Source organism: Odocoileus virginianus, chromosome 4 (genome assembly GCF_023699985.2).
Source record: "Odocoileus virginianus isolate 20LAN1187 ecotype Illinois chromosome 4, Ovbor_1.2, whole genome shotgun sequence".
Taxonomy (NCBI): Eukaryota; Metazoa; Chordata; class Mammalia; order Artiodactyla; family Cervidae; genus Odocoileus; species Odocoileus virginianus.
The window spans coordinates 86,928,278-86,948,126 of NC_069677.1; the positions used below are offsets into that span (position 1 = coordinate 86,928,278).

Below are 19,849 nucleotides of genomic sequence, written 5' to 3' on the forward strand. Positions count from 1 at the left end.
GGGAGTTGGTTGCACGGAGGAAACTGGAAGCTGGGGCAGAATCAAGGTGGCAAACTCTCACCCCCAGTAGGGACACTCTTGGCCACCTCATTCAAAACAATCAAGTTGAATGCGGGCTTTAATTACGTTAGTAGGTCAATTTTTGAAACAGCGCTCCAAAAGAACTTTTGATAGTCATAGCTACTTTTGACATCTTGAGAATCAGTCTGAAGTAACCTATTTGCCTACTTTTCATCTAGTTTAGTCTTGGATTGTACGAACTTGAATGGGTGCCTTAGTATATGAGCATTCTAATAATCGTAGGAGGGAAACATTTGTTTAAAAAACCTTGTGTCTTTCATCCAGTCACACAGGGTAGAGATCAATATTTATTACAGAGCTGTTCTTTGGTCACCCAGTCCCATTTGCACTGTAAGTTTTTTTTTTTTTTTTAATTGGGAGTATAGTTGATTTACAATGCTTAGTTCCAGTTGTACAGCAAAGCGAATCAGTTATACTTAAACACATATCCACTCTTCTTAAAGATTCTTTCCCCATATAGGCCATGGGTTTTTTCCCCTTTACACCTAGGATTTTATCTGCTTGCCACTGTACTTGTGAACAGCTTAAGAAAAAAAAAAAATAGGATATGAACACTATCATCGAAGATGGCAAAATCTAGCTTAGAAATAAATTGTTGGACTTGCAATAAAATACTACGTACAGTATCCTTTTTTAGCACAATATCAAGTTCCACTTTACTAGTATTGGTACAAAATACGCTTTTTTTTCACCCAGTGACTCTACTAATTACAAAGTAGCCAGCACAGCATGGCTACTAGTATACCTAGGTTTTAAAGCCTGGGGGAGCGGGGGGTGGGCACACCTCGTAATATTTACCCAGGCGGAAGGGACAGGCAGAATAAAGAGAAACGAAGGTCAGAATATTAATAAGGAATATTAATTAATTGGGCGAATTGAGAATCTGGAAACTGAGCTATTGCGTGAAAGAGATAATGAGGGAGTTGAACAAGGATACAGTGATCGTTTTGAGCAGATAAATTTTCGGGGCATTCCGATGGGGAAGGAAGGCTGCGCCCCGAAAGGGATGGGGGGTGGGGGGGGTTGAAATCCGTGGAAAAGCCTGGAGTGCTTATGATGGCTCCGTCCGGCATTTCTGAATGCCGGCGCCGGCCGCTGCAAAGATCGACCGCCAGGGTTTAAGCGAGGCGTCGGCCGCAGGGGCATCCCGGAACCCGGGCGAAGCGTCCGGAATTCCTGAGATGTCTGAAGCGCGGAGGCGGCCTCTTCCCCACCCCCCTCCGCCGCCGCCGCCGCCGCCGCCGCCGCCGCCGCCGCCGCCGCCGCCTCCATGGGCATCTTTTCCGGCGAGGGGGGCACGCAGGCCAGTCCAAGCGCAGCCTGAGTCCGCGGGCGGGCGCGGCCAACGGCGCGCTCCCCGGGGATGCAGGTGAGCAGCCCAGGCCCCGGAAGCGCGGGGGGCGGGGGGCGCCCCGGGTCCTCCCCGCCCCCTCCCCCACCCCTGCGCGGGCGGGGCTGCACGCGCGCGACTGCACGCGCGCGACTGCACGCGCGCGACTGCACGCGCGCGACGCGGAAGCGCCGGGCTCCGCTGGCGGCGGCGCGCAGGCCGGGACGCGCGCGCTCCCGGGACCGCAGTCAGCGCGGGCGCGGCGCGCGCGGGTCGGGGCGCGGCCGGGTGGCCCGGGAAGCGGCGGGTGCTCGCGCACAGGCCGGGCCGCCGCCTCGGCCACCAAAGTCTTCCTCTTCCCCTTCCCTCCCCTCAGCCCGGCCGTCCCCCCTCCGCTCCCCTCCCCCGAGCGAATCACGCGCCCTCCTCTGACACTCGTAGCGAGCTCCGAATTTATCCTTCACGTGACCTGAGGGGGGTTGGGTGGTTGGTCGGTCGGGGACGGAGGCCGAGGGGTGGGGGAACGGAGGGAAAAGGAGGGAAACGGAATCTGCCGTTGCCCGAGCAACAGGCCCCGCCCCCCGGCTTGGGGCCGGGGGTGGCGGGAGGAGGACGTCAGCACGTCAGCCGCGGGGGGGGGGGGGTTGCGTTTTGATTGACAGTTGCTATAGCGACCGGGTCGGTCCGTCGCCATTTTGTTGGTTGGGTTTTTTTTTAAACCCTTTCGCTTCCCGCCCGAATAATAATAAAAAGCCCCATTGGAGTGAGGCGGGGGTGGCGGCGGCGAGAGCGGCGGGGGGATCCGGGGAGACTGCTGCCGTCGCTGCTGCTGATCGCGGCCCAGGTCGGGCTCAGGAGAGCGGACACCCCGAGCGGGGGGTGCGGGCGCCGCCGCCGCCGCCGCTTGTGCTGCTGTTCCTGCTGCTGCTGTTGGTGCCGCTGCCGCTGCCGCTGCCGCCGCCGCCGCCGCCGCCGGCGAGCGGGCGGGACCGGTGTGAGTGTGAGAGTGTGTGTGTGTGTGTGTGTGTGTGTGTGTGTGAGAGGGAGCGTGTGCGAGGGTGCGTGCGCGCGTGTGTGTGAGAGAGTGTGAGTGTGTGTCCGTCTGCCCGTGCGGGGACTCGGGGGCGGGCGGTTCGGGCTCTCCTGGCTGAGGAGCCGCCGCCGCCGCCGCCGCTCGGGCCCCGGCGCTCCTCGCTGCGCAGCTTTGGAGCGCGCGCCATTTTGTGAGATTTACAAAATCCTCCTCGGGGAAGAAGAAGCCGCCGTCGGCGGCGGCCGCGACTGGGCGCCCGGCCTCGCCGCCGCCGCCGCCCTCCGCGCCGGGCCGGGCCGCGCGGCCCCCGCCGCGCCGCGGGGCTCGGGGTCCGGGGACTGCGGTATTTGCCGGGGAGGGGGGCTGCCGCCTCCCTGGCCTCCACACACACCCCCGCCCCACCGGGCGCCGATCGGACCCGCGAGCCGGGCAGCGAGACCTGAGGAGGCTGCGGCTCGGATACCGCGGAGCCGGGAGCGCCGGGGGCGGAGAGAGAGGCGGCCGGGGCGGCGCTGGCGGCGGAGGCCGCGGCGGGGGCGCAGCGGCGGCGGCGGCGGCGGGAAGCCGGCGGCAGAGACTCACCGGAGGGAACGGCGCGAGCGCCCCGCCATCGTCCCGGTGAGTGTCCGGCCGCGGCCCCGCCCGGCGGCCCGGCTTCCCCCACTGCGGCCTGCAGCCGGGGCCCGCGCCGAGGCCGGCCGGGCGGAGGGAGGGACCTGCCATTTTAGGAGGAGGCGCCGCGGCCCGAGGCCGGCCGGCTGGCCGGCCGGCCGCCCGGGGTCGGGGCGGGGGAGAAAAGGAAGGAGGGCGGGCGGGAGGGCGCCCGACAGGCCCCGATCCCGGAGGAGAGGCGGGCGCTAGCGAAGGGAAAGTTGCGGAGGGCTGGGGGGCCCGGGCCGCGGCCTCCCGGGAGCCGGGGCCTGGGGGCCGGGAGAAAGCGCCAGACCTTTTGCCTGGTTGCCCGAGCGCAGGGGAGGAGGGTGTCTTCCTCCTCCTCCTCTTCCTCCTCATCCTCTTCCCCCAGCTCCTCCCTCGTCCCTCCTCTCGGTCCCCACCAGTGTGGGAACAGCGGCCGCGGTCCTCCGCAAGGACAATGCCACGGGTTACAGGGTTTGATGGGGCTGCCCCCGGCCGCCGGGCGAGGCGCCGGGGAAGGCTGGGGAGCTGGGTCCCCCCAGCGCGGCCCTCCGGGCTGCTTGCTCGCGGAGCCCGGGCCCTCGGCCTGCTCGGAAGTTGTGCGCGTGAGAGCCCGGCCGCTCGACGTCGGAGGGCTGGTGACCCGCGCAGCACAGCCCTCGGAGGGTGCCGGAGGGCCGCGGATGCGTAAATTAATAATCGAAACCTGGGTGTATGGCACGGAACTCGCCGGAGCCTTATTCATAGGCTTAGATCCGCCGCGGCTGGCTGAAGAAGCTTCACACTGGGCAGAAAGGCCTCCCCCCGTCCCCCTCCCCGGTCTGAAATAGTTAAAAATGGGGCAGAATTAGTGATTCCGACGACTTGGCTGAGTCTGTCGTCCAAAACCCCTGGATGATGTGAATCTTGGTGATCTAGGTGCAGTACTTGAGCGCCAGCGCCATTTGTTTCTTGAATTCTGCCCGGGTTGTCAGGAAATACACCCTTTATAACATTGTTTTCGCTCCCGAGTTAAAAGATTAGGACCATGTATTAATAACTCTATTACTCTCCAGGTAGATACTGTTACCCATTTCACAGATGAGGGAACTGAGCGGTGACTCATCCAAGGTCACACAGCTGGGACTCCTGAAGCCGGGAGTCTGTAGCCAGCCCGGGCTCTTAATCACTAGCTTATAACTCGTTATTAGAAGTACTGGCAAATTTTGGAGCTATTTGGTTGTAATGACTCAGGGTTGAATCCACGTATAGTGGTGGCGTGGAATTAACTTTTGTGGTTTGCAGAAGCGGAAAGGAGAGAATGAAGCAAGGCCCTCTTAATGAAACTAATTTGTCAGCTCCCCCCCCCACCTCCCCCCACTCTGAAGAAAACTGTGTAGACAATTTTTGAATGGAAGGAATTAAAAAGTATTCTGTTCTGCGTTTGGTTCCTCACACTTAATTTTAATTATAGTCATCACTTAAGTATTGATGAGTCATAAGAAAGTTTTGTGCAAAGTTATTTTTGGTTTTTTTTATCTTTGAATACTTTGATTTTCCCTGGGAGTCCTTACACATTACATATACGAAGTATTTAAGAATGGATATACTTAATACTTTGTTTTGGGGGGCGTTTGAATAATTTAGTGGAATTACCTTTAGCTTTGTAAATTTCCCATATTTTGATTAGTTATTTTAAGGATAATTTTTTTCTGCTATAAATATGAGACTAGAACTAAAATTTCATGTGGTAAGATTTTAAACTGAAGAAGATAGCTTTCAAGGAAACAGCAGTTATGAAAAAAGTTTACTCAAGTTGTGTTAAGATTTTTAATAGACGTACGACTTAACACTTAAAGTACCCCATTGGTTTCAGTGGATTTGTTTTGGAGTCGCAATAGTGTTTATGGTGGCTGTTCAAATTCATTTAGACTTCAAACCTTGCCAAAAAGTTAAGGAGTTCTGTCAGTGTCTACACCAAATTGTAAAACTGAGTACAGAAACTTCCTAAGAGGCATAAGCTCAGAAATTAAGTCTCCTAGAAAGAAGGATCCCCTCTCTGTAAAGTGAAGGCTTTCCTTTGAAATCTAAAAAAAGATTAAGGATTTGAGTAGAATTGAGTGAAGTGGATGGTCGATATTGGTAGGGGTGGGAGATGGACTGTGAAATCTAGTGAGATCTTTGTTTTTGTTCAGAATATGGAATTCAGGTTTAAGATCTTAAATTTCTTTTAAAGCTCTTTTGGTGGGACTTACTGGAAATGTAATACACATACATAATAACTGTCTCCTAGGGATTCAGACATTTAGCCCAGCCTTTTAAGGTCACTAACATTCAAAATAAATGAAAATATTCCATTGTAATGCAGTGTCTTGTTTGGGAATGTAGATTAAAAAAAAAAAGCACCTCTTTGGGTTAGAATTTTTTCCCCCACTATAATATTGTCTGATGTCTGCCCTTGAGTTTTATTTATGGGGAGTTTTTGTGTTTATGGCTTAGAGATGTGGGAGTGGGGAGTGGTAAGTGCAGCAACTGGTATTTAAAGAATTTATATAGGTTTTTATAGCCCCATGATTATCTGTGAAAGCAAAATTGAAGATAACTTGTTATAATGCATGATGAGTGTGACCTTTGGCATACATTTTGTTTTGAAACTACAAAGAGAGGAGAAGCTAATTTATATGGAATCTTTGGTACTACTTGAAAACAAAAACAAGCAAAAAGCTTAGAAGTTTGGGATGCTTAGGGATGTTTTCACGTGTGTGTGTGTATATGGTTGGCAGTTATCCAGTCATGGGGAGAAAATCTGAATAGAAATAACTTTATTATGAGTGAGAAGAGAGTTGCCTTACGCATGCTCTTAAAAACTAGCTAAATAGAAGAGGGGGCTTCATTTGTGACTTTTTTTCTTTGTCATAAGGTGTGTATCAAATTTTCTTTGCTTTAGCATTTGCTTTCTCTGATTTCAAAGAACTTTCATATTTCCTACACCCACACCCCCACACCCAAGCAGTTTCTCTTTTCATCTCCTGAGAAAAAAATTTAAACTTGTGAACTCAACAGAACCCCCAAACTTCAAGAGTCTTTGTGAAGAGATTGACTCTTCTTTCCCCAAAATTCTACTAGTCTTAGAATTTTGTTGTATTCCTATCTGTAATTTAAACTGTAAGCTAAGAATCAATAGTTCCTGTTGAGTTTTTTGGTGGTTTTACCTCCAGATACTTGTATGTATTTTCTATTTAGAAGTAAAGATATTTCTTGAAACTATCAAACATGGGCCCCTGAAACTTGACACTAACAGTAACATTGCCCAAAGTGAAATGTGTGACTTTATTACTTTTGTATGAGCGCCTTACATATACACAGTGGTTATGCTTTTTAAAAGACTTCTTAGCATATATTATTTTGGCCACTGGGCAATGTTTTGATGGTTAGAGAAATTATGGTAATTCATAACCCAAAGCTGGCACAGTTTTGGATTAAAATTTTGGAGAGGGCAGGTTATAATTTGTGTTTAATTACTTGGGAAAATCATCAAATTATTTTAAATTACCTAAAATTTCTCCCCAGTTGCCCCTAAATAAAGAAATCATTCAAAATCTTGCTTTATATCAGTGTTATAATGTAAAGCTAGAGCTGTAAAATTTACCGTTGGTTATGTGAAAGTGAAATGTCGACTTCATGTGACTAAAGTAATTAATTTAAGGTTCTTACTAGGTAATTACAGACAAGTCTCATCTTCTAACCTAGTGGCTGCTGGTAGCCTTAGTTTCATTGTTTGGTATATGAAAACAAAATGACTCGGAAATACAGCATTGTATAAACCAGCCAAACGTTTGAAATAAGTTATGCTTTCGCTTTGAAAACCTTCTTCCAGAGTTGCATAGTGAGATAAAATTCCTCATTGGAGATAACTTACAGTACATTGAACATCTAAAATAATGTGGTTCCTTGTAGGCATGCATTTTGCTGATATAGAACCATTTAGGCTTCTTAGCAATTGATTCTTCTCCCAGAGCTATGCACCCTCTCTTCTAGAAGGTGACTTTTAAAAGTTTGTAATACTGTGAAAGTTTTGCTTGTTTTAATTTTTTATTGTTTGATGGACCTGTGCCCATATCTGATATGCATAATAGTTTAAAGTGTATCTATACTCTTGATGAATTATTTTTCATTTTATTGCCCCATAATTTAATTGCTTAAGTTGCTTTTGTGGAGAGGCGCTTAGTGAACTGGTTTAACATGGAATGAAACTGGTTTTAGCATCAATTCTATTTTAAATAACATCCCTGTTCATTAAATAGTTCTCTTCGTTTCTCTATATAAAATTTTTACTAACGAGTTGATTTTTTGTTTTCTGGATATTTGTGGTTAAGATTGGCATTTTAGCAAATGCATTTGGGTAAGAAGATGCTCAAACGTGAGATCTACTCCAAATCTGCTTATTACAGAGGTAGAGATAGCGGCTGAAGCGTGCTATCTGTGAAGAGTGTTGGCCTGTGGGGCAGTACCAGGCAGAGCCTCCAGAGTCAGGCAGGTCTGGAATCTCAACCAATCCCGCCTCTTACTGGCAATGTGGACTTAAGGCACAGTGGTTTTGCTTAATATCAGTTTCTTCATCTGTAAGATGGGTTGGTGATCCTTACCATGGATGCTTGTGAAGACTGAGATAACACATACATTTCTTAACAGTCTTCTCCCTCCCTCGCTCCCTCCCTCTTCACCGTGAGGATGATGCCCATCCTCACGGTCTCAGCATAAATACTACTTCTTTCCCCAGACTCGGTTCTAAGTCAGACTCCTTGGCCATGCGTTCTTACCAACGGCTTTTCTTGGACAGCCCTTGTTAAAAAGTAACCTGACAGTTACTCAGGTATGCACGTGTACGGGCTTCCATGGTGGCTCAGTTGGTAAAGACTCCACCTGCAATGCAGGAGACCCGGGTTCAATCTCTGGGTTGGGAAGATCCCCTGGAGGAGGGCATGGCAACCCACTCCGGTATTCTTGCCTGGAGAATCCCACGGATGGAGGAGCCTGGTGGGCTACAGTCCATGGGGGTCGCAAAGAGGCGGACACGACTGTGCGGCTCAGCACAGCACAGCATGCACGTGTATGTGTATCCTTTGCCTGTCCGTCTCTCCCTCTTACTGCTCAACTGCAAGGTCCGTCTGGACAGGAATAATCCCAGGGCACACAGCAGGAGGAGATGAATGCACATGTACACAGAAGGATGGGATGAAGAACCTGTGTGCTGAAGCCTGAGCACCATTCCTTCCTTGTGCAGTCTTGGGCAGGGTAGCTTCGGAGCTTTAGAATCCTGTATGCCGACTGTGCGTAAGCCCTAGCTGCCCTGCCCAGGATTTGGAATATGTGAAATGAGATGCTCTGATGAGATGCTTTGCAAAAGTGTAAAATGCCATATAAATGTAAGATGGTACAGTAGCAATAATTTCAGTAGTGAGGTTACCCAAGAACTTATAATTAGAGTTTCAACTTTACTGAGTTGGTAAGTAGCTATTATGTAATACTTATTAGTAACGTAAACTTTGTGTATCATTAGTTAGAACACAAGATTGGGCCCATGTTCTGACTAGTGGCTTAAATGTGGAGTTTCTTTCTTTCTCATCTAAGTAGTCTAAGGCTGGTGTGGCAGCTCCAAGATACAGGGGACCTTGGTTCCTTCCATCTTGTCGCTTTCCTGTGCTTAACGGGACCGCATGGCCCCTGCAGTTCAAGACCGCTCGCCACCACATTCACGGTCCAGGAATAGGATGTGGGGGAGGACACCCCTTCTTCAAATTGGTCGAACCTGGAAATTGCGTACATGACTTGTTCGCACCTGTCGGTCGGCACTTCGTCAGGTGGCCCCGTGTAGCTGCAAACGGAGGCTGGGATATGTGATCATCAGTAGGCTGGCTGATTGTCCGCCCGAAAACCTGTTTCTACTGAAGAACAGGAGAACGGGCGAGGAAGCGTTGCCTGTCACTCTCTCACATATCTTGGAAGAAACTTAACAGAGATGAACTTTGAAAAGACAACTTACTGCACTAATTAATGTTTATATTCCATATTTGTTCATTAATCATTTGAACTATCGTGTAAATTGAAATAGACTATCAGTACTTAGTATATGCAGTATATACATATGTAGTCAGATTAGAGTTAATGTAACTAAACTTATAACAGTGAAGGAATTTGGAGTCTAATAGCATATTATTTTATTGAAGGTATTTTCTGATAGAAACATGAATCTCGGTTGCAGTAACTGTTATATTTAAACAGTATTTGAAGTCTGAGCTGGATTTAGTTTTAGCGGTCCTGTGGACCATTTTGTGTGTATTTGTGTACATAACCTCAGCAAGCAATACTAGGAGAGTGCGATTCAATATTGCAAGATCTTGTCAGGTTTTCAGTAAGTGTTTGGATCACTGCAGTTGTAACGATCATAGCAGTGATATTTACACATTTCCTGTCCAGTGTCTTGCTCTTCTTTTTTTTCTGTGGGTTTGACAGAAGAGGAAGGTCTAGGATTCATTTGAACTAGCCTATAATTAGGTCAAGTAGAGACCTGAGGAACTAATGAGCCTCAGATAGTTTTCAGGAGAACTTGTCAGAGTTGTGGGACTCCCCAGCCTGAGACTCGTCTTTCTGAAGGTTTGGGTGATGTGCTAGAATCCACTGTCTTAGTTGGGACTGCAAGTATCCCTGATGCGGTAGAAACATTTTGAGAAACTTTGACATAGTTCATTTCTCATCTTAGAGGAGGAAATGGATGCAAAGAAATGAAATGACTAACCAGTCCTTCGGAGTAAGCAGGTTGGGGGTGGGGGCTAGCGCATGTTTTCCCGACTCTTGGTTCTTTGTTCTTTCCCCAGAAGAGAGGAAGGAGAAGAGTACAACTGCATTTTTTATTTTATAGGAAGTTCTGTCATTCAAATATGTTGCTATTTATGTGTGAGCTCATTGCTATTGAATGGTTGGCTCACTTCACAGTCTTCTGAGCCTCTTAGAAAAATACTGTGAGTTGGTCCAATAAATATTTAAAGGTGGGAAGGTGAGGTTTTAAATCAAATATCATTAGTGTTGGTGCTGTAGTGGGTAGAGAGGTTTATCTCCAGAGTTAGGGTAGATGATAAGGAGGTGTGGATTTGGCATGATGAGAAGGAACAAAGGTGTAGGCCATGTCCTCAGATCATTCCTTCTCTTTTCAGCTGATTTCGCTTGCCATTCTCACCTTTGAATTCATACCTGTAGATTAAGGTAAGAGCTGGATCCCCTAATTTAAAATGGAAACATTCCTAGGGAAATAGCCTTCAACTGTTACCAGGTTAACACTTTATTAATTAGCTGCTGTCATTTTAAACCTTGGAGATGAGCACCCGCACTAGTAAGAGAGCTTTTGGGAAGAGGAGGGAGGGTTAGGGCACACGTGCTCTTGTCCAAGGAGAATGTCGGGCCTGTTTGAGAAGTGTCTGCTTGTGGTGCGGCCCTGGCTGGTGCTCAGAGGCTTCTCTGGTGGCTGAGGTTGTTAGCGTGGGGCTGGCCCTTGCTGGCCAGTCAGGGCTGGTCTTGGGGCCACAGATAATGTGTTGAGGGCCTCTGGGCTTGATTGGATGCGCGGTCATTGGAGTAGGAGTGTCCTCTTCGCGCTTTCTCATGGTCAGGACTCCTGTTTGAGCAGTCTTAGAGCAGACCTCAAAGGTGTCATTTTGATTTGGGGAATTTTAGTTTTTAAAGTTCAACAAGTTTTTTATTTTCAGGATAAAAAAAAGATCCAGCCCTATAGAATGAATGGGGTCACCCACCCCCAGCCCTCCCCACCTGTGCTCCATAAGTAACAGCTATTTAGTTTTTCCTACCAGAAATGTTCTATATGTATATATGCAAGCTGTATATATAAACATTTGGTATATACACGTGTGTTAGAAAACATGGGGCAGCAGAAGATGAGATGGTTGGATGGCGTCACTGACTCAGTGGGCTTGGATTTGAGCAAACTCTGGGAGATAGTGGGGGACCAAGGAGTCTGTCGTGCTGCAGATTTGCAAAGAGTTAGAGACTGAACAACAGCAAATGACGAAACTGTATGTTTAGTGTGATCCCGTTTTTTTTTTTATTCAAGCGCGACATTGTGTATGTATACGTTCTGTGTACTTAAAAAACAAATGGGGTCTTGCTAAACACGTGGTTTTGTAACTTAAATGTCTTGGTCTATCTTGGAAATACTTCTGTATCAGGTGGTAGAGTTCCCTGTATTTTTTTTTTTTTTAAACAGTTGGGAAGTTTTTGATGTTATGGATGCAACACAACTGAGTCAGTCTCCATTAAAGAGAATTTAATTTTTCCTCCTATTTTTAGAACTTAAAAAAAAAATATTTTGTTTATTTTTGGCTGTGCTGAGTCTTGGTTGCTGTTTGCAGACTTTCTCTCGTTGCAGGGGCTACTCTTCATTGCTCCAAGGCGCGTGGAATCTTCCTGCCCCAGGGAGTGAACCCATGTCCCCTGCATTGGCAGGTGGATTCTGAACCCCTGGATCACCAGGGAAGCCCATAATTCTGCCAGTTTTAAACAGTACTGCAGTGTACATCCTTGTACATGTAACTTTTTTGTCAGTGTTAGCCAGAGGATACATATTTATAAGAGAAATTGCTGGTTCACCAGATATATGCACATATGAGTATGTTTTGCCAAACTGTCTTCCAAAAAGTAGCACAAATTTATACTTCAGCAGCAGTGTTTAAGACTGTGTAGTTTCCCAAATCTCAAAAGCACTGGCATTATTCAAGTTTTAAATCTTCGTAAGTTTAATAGGTGAACAGTGCAGTCTGATTGTTTGAATTTTCTTCATGAGTGAATTTGAGCATCTTATGGTATGTCTTACACTTTAACAGAATATTCATTCTTTGCTATTTAGTTAAAATTTTTTTTGTGATTTTTCTGTATTCTGTTGAATGAAAAATGATGTTTTGATAAATTGTCAATGCTTTGTAAAAGGTGAGTCTTGTTCCTCTTCAACTGAGGAAACTTTTGCCTGTCCCCTGTAAGATACATGAATTGTGGTGGTAGAAGCTTTCACTACAAAAATGAGTAAGGTTTGGTGACCTCAGCTGTTAAGTGTTGAAATAGTTGTGTGTATACCAGCAAGATTAGGACAAAGAAGACCATGACTGTTAACAGTTAGTGCATTCTTAACCACTAGGCCACCAGGGAAGCCCTGACCCAGGACTCCAAGTTCTGGAGATAGAAAGGAGAGAATTCAACTTTGGTGTGGCAGTATAGTAAAGCTCTTGAGGAGTCGAATGATTGGCTTGATGGGAACAGTTGAGAATATTTCCTAGTAAGGTCCTGAAGGAACAGTGGAAGAACAGAAGAGAGAGTTACTGTAGTTCAGTCCTTCTGTTAGTGACAGGTGGAAATAACTTGTTGTTGTTCATTTCTTGGTCCTGTCTAACTCTTTGCGACCCCGTGGACTGCAGCACGCCAGGCCTCCCTGTCCATCACCAACTCCTGGAGTTTACCCAGACTCATGTCCATCGAGTTGGTGATGCCATCCAACCACCTCATCCTCTGTCGTCCGCTTCTCCTCCTGCCTTCAATCTTTCCCAGCATCAGGGTCTTTTCCAGTGAGTCAGTCTTCTCATCAGGTGGCCAAAGTATTGAAGTTTCAGCTTCAGCATCGGTCCTTCCAGTGAATATTCGGGACTGATTTCCTTTTGGATTGACTGGTTTGATCTCCTTGCAGTCCAAGGGACTCTCAAGAGTCTTCTCCAGCACTGCAGTTCAAAAGCATCAGTTCTTCGGTGCTCAGATTTCTTTACGGTCCAAGTCTCAGATCCATACATGACTACTGGAAAAACCATAGCTTTGACTAGATGGACCTTTGTTGCCAGGTAGAAATAACTTGTAGTGCCATTAAAAATGAGCTACAAAATGGGGCAGTGGGGGAAGGCAGTGTTGGCAGCAGTGATCCTGGAGAGGAAGAGGTGTCCCCAGCTCATGGGCTGAGAAGTGTGGAGTAGTTAAACATGTGCATTCAATTTATTCTGAGTAGCTTCGTATTTTCCTGAAAAATACCACATTTGTTCTGTTATTGTCACATATGTTCTTATTGGGAGACCAGTTATCTAAAAATCGTTTCTCTTTTGAGGTGGATAGAGCTATTACTGAGTACCTATTGGGCGCCACACGTGGCCCTGGGGCCCGGGAGCAGTGCCTGCCCCGTGACGCAGTCGGCTCTAGCGAGGGATTACGGACTCAGTCTAGGGCAGACAGGCGTTTTCATTAAAGGGAGCACAGTCTATGAAATGGAATGAGATTCAGTGGTGCTTTTTGGAGGTCAAAACTTTTGTCTACTTTTAAAAGTCCCTTTGACAGTTTAAGTTAAACTTTATTTGGGTATAAGTAGGACTCCTGTCTTAAAGACAAATACTGTCTGCTGAAAAATTTGTTCTTATTTGATCATTTCCCCTTGAAAAAGAACAGCTGTCACCACAGTGGTGTCTTTTACTTCATCCTTACATCAAACACATTTATTTTTGGTACACGTTACTTATGTGGTACAAAAAATTGTTTCATTAAAGTTTTCCAAAAGAGCAATGGTAGTAAAATTATTAGGATCCCAGCATATTTTGCAGTCTAATTTCACTTTTTGAATTTCCCTATAATGATTCTGTCATTAAATGGTTCAAAATGTCAGTAAAACTAGGTAAGTTTACTTAGGAATTGGCCTGAGGCCCATCGTTACTCAGCAGTATTGGAATCAGCTATGCAAAGGGGAGAATTTGAAGACAATTTTTAGCATTCATGTAATATGTTTGAAAGAAGGCTATTTGCTGAATAAGATACAGACATTTGAAATAAAGGATGTGGGCATGTAGGAAAGGTCAAGGAATAAAATTCAATAGAATGGATAGGAATGAAAGAGGGATTTAAACAAATGGATGAGCAGAAATTCTTGGTACTTAAAAAAAAAAAACACACAACTCCCCCTGCCCCCCAAACCTCTTCAGTAATTTGTTGTGACTTCCAGGATGAAGACCATACTCAGGACCTGCTGTCTGGATGACCTGGCTCCAGCTGACTTAGGCAATCTTTTCTCCCATGCCTTGGGATCCATGTCTTTGGGTGTCTGCTTCTGAGCCAGCCATCATCCCTTTTCTTTTCGTTAACTTCTTTTTCTCTTTCACTTTCAGTTATCACTCTGTCAGGGAAAGCAGACCCCCCGCCCCAGTCACCTTTTCAATAACTCATGTTTCCCTGTCCTTTTCTTTCACACGTTTATCACAGTTGGTAATTTTTTTTAGTCCTTGTTTTATTCATCCCCTTCAGAGAGCCTGGGGGCAGTGTTGTTTTACACACACACACACACACACACACACACACACACCCATCGAAGGGATTAGCAGGTCTTTGCCATGTATGGCGAGTACTAAAACAGTGAACTACATTTTGATGTTGGTCTCAGGGACCGAATGATTGCATAAGGGGAATGTGCATTTGGAGTAATGGTTGAACAGGGAATGTAGGAGCCTTTAAAAAAAAAAAAGTGATCCTTTTAAAAGATTAGATTGGAAAATTATGTAGCCAGTAAAAAGACCGTTACTTACTCATGGATTAGTTTAGCAAGTGCATATGAAGTGTCAACACCTACTAGCTCTTAGAAGCTTGGCATTGTATGATGGAATGGGAGGATGGTGCCCTCTTTATTAAAGGAGTACATAATTTTTGTAGTTTTTTGAAGTAGATACAGTCCTTTGTGGTCATTTGGAGTGATCATTTGGAGTTTTAAATTGTGGAGGGAACCAGCCCGGCTCTTCTTTATAATTTTTAGCCAGCAAAGTGCGGTTCATTCAACAATTAAATCTGAAAAGTCAGTCCAGCATTAGCAGCAGGTGTCAGGTTCACATTTAAAATAAGCTCTAGCTTTGACGTCATTTAAAAAGTGATGGAAAGTTAAAGAAAGTAGTTTGTTTTGGATACTTTTTGGATACTTCTTGGCTTTACTCTTTCTTCACAGACCAAGAATGATTGAGGGAAAGTTCATTGTATGGATGGATTTTCAAAAGAATTGACTTTTGTAGTTAGAAAACTATTGAGGCTTTCGATCTTGTCAGGTGAATCATCTTTTTAAAAGCTTAAAAGGCATTTGTTTTGAAGTAGTTCTGAAATCTTTCTCAGTGACTAGTTTCTGTAGTAAATATTTGTAAAAAAAATTCTGTAAAATATCAGATTTTATTTTTTGGCTCTTTGCCTGAGCCCATGCCAGTCCCTTGGCATAGTTGTGAATCACATGGACGTACATGGTACCTGCCCTCTTGAAGCTCTTCAGTAGAGTTAGAACTCACTCAAGAGAACTCTAAAAGAAAACATGGCTTGATGCTTCCATCCAGTCAGCCATCCCATTGTCCATCTATTTATGTATTCCTTGAACTTCGTTTTGGTGGCAACATGTCTTTAAGCTTCTTGTTGCTTTATTTCTGGTAACATAGGGACTAATCTGCAATGCAGGGAAGTAAATTTGCTTAAGGTTAATCATAGTATTTAATAAAAAAACCCAGTGAACAGTTAAAGGCCCTGAAGTTAAATATTGAGAGAGGAAAGAAGAAGGAACATAGGACTTCTATAATCTGTTACTTGAGATAGATGAAAGTTCTGGTACGCTGATGGCTGGACGGCATCACTGATGCAATGAACATGAACTTGGGCAGACTCCCGGAGATGGTGAGGGACAGGGAGGCGTAGTGTGCTGCAGTCCGTGGGGTCGCAAAGAGTTGGACATGACTGGGTGATTGAACAACAAGAAGTAGGGACTAAGGAGGATAATGATTATAATTCCAATGCAGAATAGAAACTCAGATCTTCAACTTGTTGACATTGACAGACTTAAAAAAGATGTTCATGTAAGCCAGTGCGTTTCTCCTGTTAAAAAGTAAGCTACTATTTAATGGTTTCAGTTCAGTTCAGTCACTCAGTCGTATCCACCTCTTTGCGACCCCATGGACTGCAGCACGCCAGGCCTTCTTGTCCATCACCAACTCCTGGAGTTTACTCAAACTTATGTCCATTGAGCCGGTGATGCCATCCAGCCATCTCATCCTCTGTTGTCCTCGTCTCCTCCTGCCCTCAATCTTTCTCAGGATCAGGGTCTTCTCCAGTGAGTCAGCTTTTCACATCAGGTGGCCAAAGTATTGGAGTTTCAGCTTCAACATGAGTCCTTGCAGTGAACACCCGGGACTGATCTCCTTTAGGATGGTTGTTTCTGCTTGCAGTCCAAGGGACTCTCAAGAGTCTTCTCCAACACCACAGTTCAAAAACATAGATTCTCCAGTGCCCAGTTTTCTTTAGTCCAGCTCTCACATACATATGTGACCATCGGAACAGTAGCTACTATCAATTGATTGCCTGCTATGGGCCAGACACTGTACAGATTCATTATTAGTTATTTTAATATTAGCACTAGCACTGGAAGGTGGTTGGTAATATCTGTTTATAAGTTAAAAAACTGCGATGCAGAGAAGTAAATTTGCTTAAGGTTAATCATAGTATTTTGCATATGCTGCTTCTAGATAATAAAAAAATCCAGTGAACAGTTAAAGGCCCTAAAGTTAAATAAACGTTTAGAGAGAAAAGGCGGAGGAACGTAGAGCTTCTGTAACTTGTTAATTGGAGAGAGAGATAAAGTTGTGGTATGCTGGGATTCATACTTTGTGCCCCTAGTTCATCAGTCTTTCACATGATAAACCAGAGCATCTGATAGCTTTCTACATTTATGGAATTCTTTACCTTAAGAATCTCGGTGAGAGGGAGGTAGACGTCTTACATTGTGAAAGGCAGTTGCTCACTTTCTCTGCATTTTTGGGACTTAGAATGCCCTTATATGACCTGAGGCCTCCATTCCACCACCTCAGAAGCTGATGGTTTGCAGAAGCAGGCCCTTTGCAGAGTCCATGTCCGCATGGAAGGGGGATGGCCGTGGTGTCTGTTCTGGAGGCCGTCAGCGACAGATCCAGTCCTAGCACTTCGTTCCGGCGTCTGCAGTGTCTCTGCAAGTCACAGGGACTGAATCCTGTGTTGTCTCCACTGGACCAGATCTGTGGTTTGCCTTTTGGGTGTTCTTGATTATATGGCCTTCCAGCCTGGCCCTCCTGGGGTTTTCTGTGAGTTGCCTAATATGCTTTAATAACTTCCTTTTCAGTTTCAGCCAAGCCAGAGTTAGTTTCTTTTGTTTACAACTAGAACCTGTACTGAGACGGTGCTAGTTTCGGTAATAGACAGTTTGAGGGAACTCTCTAGGGTCAGTTATCTGTGTCTAGATTAGAATTTACTGAGTAGGAGAGTTCACAGTATGTATTAAGTGAAATACTCATAAAACATTTTGCGTATCGATTTAATGATTTTACTGAATTCGAGTGCTTATTCTCGGCCAGGGTGTGTTCTAGGTGTTGGATATTCAGGGTGACAGTGTAGGTAAGATCCCTGTGCTCACAGAGCTTACATTCTCTTGTGAAGTGTAGAGCAAGCAAGAAAGCAACTGACATACTGACCAGGAGTGATAAATACCGTGATAAAAGTAAAGATGGGGTAAAGGGATAATGGGGCTTCACTGATGGTTCAGTGGGTAAAGAATCTTGTCTGCAATGCAGGAGATACAGGAGATGCAGGTTACATCCCGGGGTCGGGAAGATCCCCTGGAGGAGGAACTAGCAACCTGCCCCAGTATTCTTGCCTGGAGAATTCCGTGAACTAGAGGAGCCTGATGAGCTACATACAGTCCATGGGGTCACAAAGAGTTGGACACAGCTGAGCAACTAACACATTCGAAGTTATAATGATGTATGTGTGTATGTTTAGGGATTGCATCTGATAAAACGTTTACTTTAAAATTACTGTCAGAAGTCTTGACTTCTGCCTTTTACTGCAGGGCAGTAACTTTCTGAATTTATCCTCCCAGCATAAACAGCTAGGAAATAGGACAAAATACGTGGAGCACCTGTTTTTGGATATTAAACAACAGGCAGGGCAGCACTGTGATGCCTAACAGATGGAGGACAAATGCGGTGAGTCCTGTGGTGGTCCAGCTCTCTGCCTGGAGGCAGTCTTCAGCTCTTGTTGCAGGGCTGTGCGTGTGTGCTCAGTCATGTCCGACTCTGACCCCGTGACTGTGTCCTCCCAGGCTCCTCTGTCCATGGGGTTCCCGGCAAGAGTACTGGAGTGGGTTGCCAGGTCTTCCTCCAGGGGATTTCCCGATCCAGGCACCCAACCTACGTCCCTTGCGCTGGCAGGTGGATTCTTCACGACTGAGCCACCGAAGGAGGTCCCAGATAAGCCCACAAGTTGAGGCAAGAGAGACTGGAGTTGAGGGAGGCCAGAATGGTTCTGATGTGAGGAGCAGTGTTCTGAAAGAAGGAAGGCATGCGGAGAAAGAGTTCCATAATCTTAGTGATTGCTGTAAATGTGGACTGAATGCCGGTCTGTGGGACTGCAGGTACAGAGTACTGGCTGTGAGTTTATACTTGGAGATTTGAGTTGGTGTTGGTGGTGGAAGTGGGATGGGGTGGAGTGGTCAACACTTCTAACCCCTCTGTTCAAGGGTCACCTGTAATTGAAAGTAAGGTAATTGCTTGTGCTTACAAAGGCCAACACTCTTTAAAGAAATGTAAAGAAACCCAGCAGTCAACAATGTAAAAATGTCCAGTATCCAATCAAAAATAGCTGAATGTGTGAAGATGCAGGTTAATGTGACTTATAATTAGGGTATCAGTAGATCGAAACCAACCTAGAATTGACAGATATTAGAATTAATGGGCAAGGACATGAAAGCAGTTGCTGTATTTCATCTATTCAAACAGTTAGAAAGTATGAAAGACAAAAAGACCCTTGTCAAACTTTTAGAGGTGACAGCTAACGTGTGGAATGAGAAATATATTGGATGGCATTAATGGCAGATTAGACATTCCAGAAGAGAGGATTAGTAAACTTGAAGACATAGAAAACTCAGTCAGTAGAAGCAAATGATAGAGACAATGGAATTAGCAAACAAGGTTATTAAAATGGTTATTAAAATGCAAGTCAAATGTCAAATCACTGTGTTGTACACCTGAAACTAATATTTTGTCACATATACCTCAGTAAAAAATACAAGTAAAGCACAGAGTTAGATTGTGGTTAATGTTGACATTTTTGTACATGAATTTTTTCTAAAAAAGAGCAAATTGTGACTGCCAACTTGAAGTTGGCTTGTTGTGTAGTTAAGAGTAGTTGAAAACCCTTATTTCAGCAAAGCACCAGGACATGGCAGAAGAAGTTTATTGTGCAAGAGTGTGCTCGTTATTACTTGATCTGTAACAATATCACCACAAAGCTAGAAGCTGAAAGCATGCTTCTGTGGCCTCACAGTGTCTGGGGGTCAGGTGGACGGGCACAGCTTAGCTTAGTTGGGTCTCAGGACAGCGGTCAGAAGGTTGACAGGGCTGTGGTCTCGTCTGAGGTTTCCCTGGGGAAAGGTCTTCTCTCTGCTCGCTTGACTGGTGGCGGCGTTCAGTGCCCTGTGCGGTGTTGGACGGAGGGCTGCAATTTCTTGCTCCCTGTTGGCAGCACCCACCCTCAGTTCCTTGGGGTGTGGTCCTTTCCCATCGTGGCCACTCAGCCTGCTCCGAGACAGTGAAGGAGCGAGTCTGCACGAAGACAGACGCCTGCCTCCTGCACCATGACCACACAAGCGCCGTCCTCCGCCTTGCCTCTGTGCCCCTGGCTAACAGCGAGTCCTGGGCCTTGAGTCAGGGGAGGGGCCT

General features: G+C 46.0%; 2 protein-coding genes across 3 annotated transcripts in view; one reads left to right on the forward strand and one right to left on the reverse strand.

Annotated features, from left to right (window-relative positions):
- Positions 1–1,871: 1,871 nt before the first annotated feature.
- LOC110123105 (skin secretory protein xP2-like) lies at positions 1,872–3,167 on the reverse strand. The gene has a single exon (XM_070467094.1). The coding sequence runs from the start codon at positions 3,165–3,167 to the stop codon at positions 1,872–1,874; it is 1,296 nt and encodes a 431-aa protein (XP_070323195.1).
- The window catches only part of DYRK1A (dual specificity tyrosine phosphorylation regulated kinase 1A), a 141,696-nt gene continuing 124,738 nt past the window's right edge, over positions 2,892–19,849 (forward strand). Inside the window, exon 1 of one of the 2 annotated variants that reach the window (XM_070466982.1) lies at positions 2,892–3,062. The gene's annotated coding sequence lies outside the window, so the exon portion shown is untranslated. The remainder of the gene's footprint in view (positions 3,063–19,849) is intronic. The other variant, XM_070466980.1, reaches the window with a different exon arrangement.